The 7,193-nt window shown below is 46.2% G+C and overlaps 1 protein-coding gene across 2 annotated transcripts; it reads right to left on the bottom strand.

The window, feature by feature from the left end:
* Positions 1 to 2,087: 2,087 nt before the first annotated feature.
* On the bottom strand, positions 2,088 to 6,710 carry LOC112563085 (tankyrase-1-like). 2 transcript variants are annotated; one of them, XM_025236811.1, is made up of 3 exons: positions 5,311 to 6,710; positions 4,701 to 5,180; positions 2,088 to 3,401 (listed from the first exon to the last, which is right to left on the bottom strand). In XM_025236811.1, the coding sequence occupies exons 1-3, from the start codon at positions 5,350 to 5,352 to the stop codon at positions 2,115 to 2,117; spliced, it is 1,809 nt and encodes a 602-aa protein (XP_025092596.1). In that variant the 5' UTR covers positions 5,353 to 6,710; the 3' UTR covers positions 2,088 to 2,114. The 2 variants fall into 2 exon arrangements, with proteins under 2 accessions (XP_025092596.1, XP_025092595.1); XM_025236810.1 differs by having other exon boundaries at positions 5,579 to 6,710.
* Positions 6,711 to 7,193: the final 483 nt, after the last annotated feature.

The following is a 7,193-nucleotide window of genomic DNA, read 5'->3' as shown; positions in this document are numbered from 1 at the left end:
TAGTAAAAGTGAGCTCTCCAGCAAGTTTCAGGTAGATTGTTCCTTTTCTACACAGTTTGATCTATCATTATGAGTTCGAATTATTCTTCTACCTCCTTTAGTTATTTTTTTAAATAATTTTTTGAAAAGGGGAAAAAATCATACGTCCAAGTGTGTCAAACTGCCCTCTAACCGTCGTCAAAGGGTTATGTACACGTCACAATTAGATAAACTCTACCACATGTACACACAGCACCGTTAGACAACTCTACCACAATTATGTACACGTCACAATTAGATAAACTCTACCACAATTATGTACACGTCACAATTCTATAAACTCTACCACACGTACACACAGCACCGTTAGACAACTCTACCACAATTATGTACACGTCACAATTAGATAAACTCTACCACAATTATGTACACGTCACAATTAGATAAACTCTACCACAATTATGTACACGTCACAATTCTATAAACTCTACCACACGTACACACAGCACCGTTAGGCAAGTTCTACCACAATAATGTACACGTCACAGACAAGCTCGACTACCACATGAATGTGCACGTCACAAACTCTACCACATGTATGTACACGTCACAGACAAGCTCTACCACATGTATGTCGTATGCCTTTCGTTTCACTTTGTGACTTATTTTCTTTCACGCAACAAAAACGTTGTTACTACATGTATAGTTCTCTTCCACACCACAAACACTTTGTAACTGTAATTATTTGTCACACAACAAACACTTTATAATTATATTTCACACCACACAAACTGTGACTGTAATTCTCTTTCACACAAAAAAACAGTTTGTAACTGTAATTCTCCTTCACGCAGCATACACTTGGAACCTGTAATTCTCTTTTACACAGCATACACTTGGAACCTGTAATTCTCTTTTACACAGCATACACTTGGTAACTGTAATTGTCTTTCACACAGCATACACTTGGAAGCTGTAATTCTCTTTCACACAGCATACAGTTGGTAACTGTAATTGTCTTTCACACAGCATACAGTTGGTAACTGTAATTGTCTTTCACACAGCATACACTTGGTAACTGTAATTGTCTTTCACACAGCATACACTTGGTAACTGTAATTGTCTTTCACACAGCATACACTTGGTAACTGTAATTGTCTTTCACACAGCATACACTTGGTAACTGTAATTGTCTTTCACACAGCATACACTTGGTAACTGTAATTGTCTTTCACACAGCATACACTTGGTAACTGTAATTGTCTTTCACACAGCATACACTTAGTAACTGTAATTGTCTTTCAATCAACAAACACTTTGTGACTGTAAAACGCTTAAGATCCATCGGCAGAGTAGCAACTCTTGGCTTTTATTGAACGCTTTAACTTCCTGTCATTAGATTAGACTAAAGCTTTCTCAATCTGAATGTTGCAGACACGGAGGGAGGAGATGAATTTTGGCACAGGTCATGAAGGGAGAGATCATACTAGTCACAGTCACATTTACGAGACAAGAGATGCAGAATGCTTCTAGCTTTCAGTACTTCCACACAGTCATTGACGACAGGTTCTCCTTCAGTAATCATTTAGACCATGGGTTAAAACAAGGTCCATCAAAAACACTAGGTCTGAGGGAAACTCCAGTTTTAACATCAGATGTTGAAGCCGCGTTCCAATGATGGCTGAAAAGACACTAATTACATCTGTTATTATTTGCTTGTGGACGACAGGCGAGCTTTTATAACATTACATTCTGTGCTTTATGTATGTGTACATGTTGGAAGCTTAAATAATGTATAATTAATTATTAATATGTAGTCTTACCTTTTTAAAGGTTTGCGAACCAAAGGGACAAATTTGTTCTAGACTTACACTATACACTATCCACTGCACACACAGCAAAGATTGAATGTGGTTGTGTGATTGAGAGGGCTTAACCATTGCCCAATATTCTACATTCCTGTCTCATAAGTTACTAAATGCTAAATATTTCGATTTGTGTAGAGAGTATGATAAGAGCAACATTTGCTAGCTGCCAACTGTGGAGGCATGTACTACAGGGGGAGACAAACTACGAGTCAGGCGTCTCCTACTGCCATCAGTGTCAGAGGAATCCACAAACCACTCACTGCAGTGTCACACACACAATGATGTCACAATGCGTCTCTCTTCTTGTCCAAAGACAGTGAGCTGAATGAAATAGGGACACCGCAGGTCAGTGTGGTGCGCCATACTCATCAGATTGCCGAAGCCGATCTGACGTCTAACGGCGATGACGCAGCGATGAAAGAGCGTGAATGAGTTGTGGGCCATGTCGTCCAGTAGTTGTAGACAAGTCTGGTTCTCCGGGCGCTGCAGCAGCAGCGGCAAACGCTGGAACTTATCGCGTAGTCGGAGGCCCACGCTGCTAAGTAAGAACAGGAGAATGACCTCCCGTGCCGAGGAGTCTTTGCGATTAAAGGCGAGAAAGAGAGGCGACTTCCCCGCCAAGTTGAGCGTGTCCAGCGAGGCGCCACTCTGCACCAGAAGCTCGATTTTCCTCACGCTGGCAACGAGAGCTGCTGTGTGCAAAGGCGTGTTACCGCCATTATCCGTACAGTTGATGTCAACTCCACGTGACAGCACGTCACACAGCACGTGATCAAACGTCATGTCGCGCTCGCACAGGAAGTGTAAGATTGAGCGGCCATACAAGTCTACAGCCAGGCAACTGGCGCCATGCTTGAGGAGACAGACCACGGCGTTGATGGCGCCTCGGTCCACCGCCACCGCCAGCGGCGTCTTGCACGTGGCGTTACGCACCTCAAGGTCCAGTCTGCCATTGGCTGCTAGTGCGTGGCTCTGACAGCTGCACTCTTCTGGCTGTGCAGCTGCTGACTTGCAGTCACTGGCCAGTATGACGGAAGCAGCAGAGCTTACTGCTGAAAGACTTTTCTCCCTTGCAGCTGCATTGTCTCCCCTTCTTCTCATCATTTTCAAGGTAGCAAGGAGGCCGGGTCTGGTTGTTTCCTGACGGATAGAGTGGTCGTCCCACTGCTTGCTCTTCTTGCCAGCTCCGCCTTCGCATGGCATCTCGCCGCCTGCTGTCGCTGCTACACGTCTGTGAACAACGCTGCTGTCGTTGTCTTCTTGCTTGGAGTTGATGTCTCTCATCAGTCGCTGTCTCCCCACCTTCACCAGCGTCTCGATGACTTCAGTGAGATCGTAGCGAGCGGCTATGTGCAGCAACGTGGCTGCCCGCCTTCGGTCTGCGATGTGGTTGATGTCAGGGCAATGGTCCAGCAGGTAATGTAGCGACTCTGCTGACCGTAAGCGCCACACCATAACCTTTGTTTTGAACAGCTCCATCTCCCGGTTTCCATGGTGATGCACGTCGAAAACGAGTCCCTCCAGGTCACCTATTCCGTCACTTCCGGCTTGTAGCTAAGAATCAGAAATAAATGTTTAACGTACTTAAAAGGTCTTTAAAAGACCTGGATCGAGGGCCTAGGGCATGTGATGGCTGAAACCAACAGCAAGAAGAAAGCAAAGAGATGTACATAGACTGAGGACAGTTCATTGATGTCAACGGCGTCACGTGCTTGGGGGCCACCCAATCCAAAGATGGCAGTTACACTGCAGAAATGTGCATCAAAATCGCAGTGACAGCGGTAATTATCAGGCTAAACAGGATCTGGTGCAGTAACACCTCCAGGGTTACTATCAGGTAGGATCTGTCGAGTCTCTTCTACTTTTCACCCTACTATACAAGTGTAAGACTTGGAATCTGTCTCATTGTGAAGATGAGAATCCAACCATTCGAGAACAAATGCCTTAGGAGGGAAGTGGAGCGCAAAGCAATGACTTTGTAGGTAGTACGGCTGCAGCCCTCATGAGACACCGAAAATAACTTTTCGCAACAGTCAAGCGGCGCAAGCGTTTCATGTTGGACACAACAAGCCAACATGGCTGCACGGCCTTTGGACATTTCTCACGGGCCTCTAGCTAAGACCCTTTTCTTGGGTACCTTCAAGGAAAAGAGCGTGGACGACGAGGTGGACAGAGAACGAACGGGCTGTCAAACGGGTAGACTGGTCGTTACATGCAGACCTGCTCAACACCAGCCTTGTCAGTCAGGTGTAAGAGGGTTAGCCTTGCCACCGGCACAAGAGAGGTCTGAGAGGGTTAGCTTTCTCACACGCTATGTCTGTTTGTTCCTCCCGACTTCTACTCCTGCTTGGGAAGCGGGCTGCCAGCTGATTAGTGCACTGGCGATTGATTAGTGGTACTGGTATGCTGGTGATAGTATGGTCCAAGTTGGTCATGGTCAAGTTGAGAGTAATGTAAAGTTTGTGTGTGTGTGTGTGCGCGAGAATGAGAGAAGAAAAGAGAGTAGTATTTTTTCAAGATTACGTCATACAAGTGTCCTCCTCCTCTCTTCTTCTTTTTATTGTTAATCACGGATTATAACGTGACAATTAAGAGCAGATAACTACAACTATTCAGAACGGATGACACTGGTGGCTAGTGACCCGCACTCTGGAGCAAGAGATACCGGTTCGTGGCTCAACCGAGTCTGCGACTGACTAAACCCTGATGTATCAAGTGAGGCGAAAGATTGTGGTAGAAGATACGGCTATCCACTTTAGTTTAACCGCTTCCTTGATTTATATATTAGAGTATCTTGATGGGTTCGTTCTTTGTGTATGCTGTTACAGTTCTGCAGGTTACAAACAAGGTTACCTGAAGTGTCGTGTCACTGATGTGGTCTCTGGTGGTGAGCGGCCTAATGGTCAGGCAGTCATCCGCTGGTGACGGCAACTGGACCCTCGGCCAGTGTTCAAGCAGCACGGCCCCTGGGGTCCTGCCGAAGCCGTCCACTTGAAGCGGGTCAGCACCCTGCTCCAGTAACAACCGCACGAAGTGAGGTCGGCGATACAGCGCCGCCATGTGCAGCGATGTCGTGCGCAGCTTCCGGAAGGCGATGGCATCCAAGTGCACGAGACGCTCCTTTGGGGACAGTGCGCCCAGGCAGCCGGCCAGTTGGAGACTGGTCATCGTGCGGGCGTGAAAGTCTCCTACTTGGGGGCAGTGTGGGGAGCATGCCTGCGGGGTCAAGATTTCATGGCAAATCTCGACCCGTCCGTTAATGATGGCATCTTGGAAGACAGTCCAACAGCTCTCGCCCACTGAAGACCTCCGCGTCGGCTTGTCGCTGTGCATCTGAAGATGTGACATCAACAAAGTACATCCATCAACATGTCGTCATGTCTGATGTGTGCAAATATAATAACAGAATAATTTTTACCCATTAAGCCAAAAAAAAAAAACAAACAAAACAAAGCACACTAACCGTTTGTACATAGCAAGGGAGTGTTGCCATCAGATACAACATTGCGGTTTTGTAACTGGCCGTCTCTTGACAAGTTCAGAAGAACTCAGGTAAGACGACAAGAGGAAGTTGAGGTAATGTTTGACTGAATGTTGTGGTAGACGTGTTTCTGCTGTGCTCCCTTGTAGCTGGGCAAGGGTTAGATCAAGAGAGACAATTTCAGGCTGGTTGTTGAACACATTACAATGGAGAGAAAGGAGCACGAGTTGCTGCCCCACAACCACCTCACCTCGCAGAAAGGGTGTTGGCAAATGTAGCCGGAACCATTCTCTTCGGACTTTATTTTCTTGGAAATTTTGTTGAGAGATGAACCCATGCAAAACATCAAGATGGCTAACCCATTCCCAGAGTTCCTCTCGGTGGTTATCAGACGGTGACGTGTCACACCGTGACGTCAGTGATAAAATAGTGTCACGGGTGAAGCAGCAACATGTGACACGATAGCTCTCATCAGGTCGTGCCTGATGTTGTTTGTGCGCCATGTTGTTAGTGCCACGAACTTATATCCCCGTTTATATACACGTTCATGGTTAGTACCCTACATTGTTAGTGCGCCATGTTAGTGCCCTATATTGTTAGTGCGCTATGTTCCCAGATTTGTTTGTTGTTTGTTGTTATGATAAAACACAAACACTTTTCTTTGATGGAATGGTGCAATCTACACAGAAGGAGATATATGAAGAGATGGTGTTTACTGTCGTCCAGATTAGAACATGCTTCTAAAGTCATCCCAGTCAGTACATTCAACACAGCCTTGACATAGAAACTAGTACTAGGAGGATGAAGACAATGGAGTTCGGACTTTTCGTTGCAATGCCAACTCATTTAATATGGATGATGCCGACTCATTTATTTAATCTATACACAGAAATTTAAAGTATTGGAATTTCACTACCATTTGACGGAGATCCAAACTACTTCTATCTTTACTCCTATCTGTGTTTTAAATGTCTGTATGAGTATGTATGCCTGCCCTTGTGAGCGAAGAAAAATTTCCGTCCTGGGTCTCCTCGACAGACAATAAAGTCTGATTTGATTTGATTTGAGGCAGTTCCTCTGGTGTGTGGCTTACCACAGGGATCCGTTCTGGGTCCATTATTATTTTCAGTATATACTTCACAGCTTGGACGGGTAATTGAGCGCTTTCAGATGGGACGTCAGTTCTTTGCGGACGATACACAGATTCTGAACAGTTTTCCCCCGACCCAGCAGTGGCTAGGAATGCGCTTCAACGACTTGAATCTTGTTGTGTTGCGGTGAAGGCGTGGATGACCAGCAATCGTCTTAAACTCAACGACGACAAGACAGAAGCGTTACTGTGTGGCCCCAGGGCCAGACGGGAGCAGATTGGCATTAGTGCCGTGCAGGTCGGTGATGCCTCCATAGCCTTTGCTGACTGTGTACGGGATCTAGGGCTGTTTATTGATGCAGAGCTCTGCATGTGCAACCATGTCAGTTCTGTTGTGGCTAAGTCCTACTACTTTTTGAGGACTTTAGGTAGACTACGGCCCATGCTGACTCAAGCTGCTGCCAACTCACTTGCTGTGGCTACCATCACATCACGATTGGACTACTGTAACAGTGCATTGTGGGGTATACCTGCTACTCAGTTGGATAGACTCCAAAGAGTTCAAAACACAGCCGCCAGGATTGTCACCCTTGCAAAGTCGTCCACTGAGCACATCACCCCGATCCTACAGAGCCTTCACTGGCTCCCAATGAACAAGCGCATTGACCACAAAGTACTTCCCATTGCTCAGTCCTGCATGTCTAAAACTGCTCCTGACTATTTGCAGGAAATAGTTCCTCCGTACCAGCCGTCACGTGGCCTGCACTCAGGCTCC

The sequence above is a fragment of the Pomacea canaliculata genome, linkage group LG4 (genome assembly GCF_003073045.1).
Source record: "Pomacea canaliculata isolate SZHN2017 linkage group LG4, ASM307304v1, whole genome shotgun sequence".
NCBI classification, from domain to species: Eukaryota; Metazoa; Mollusca; class Gastropoda; order Architaenioglossa; family Ampullariidae; genus Pomacea; species Pomacea canaliculata.
This window is presented reverse-complemented; position numbering and strand designations above follow the sequence as displayed.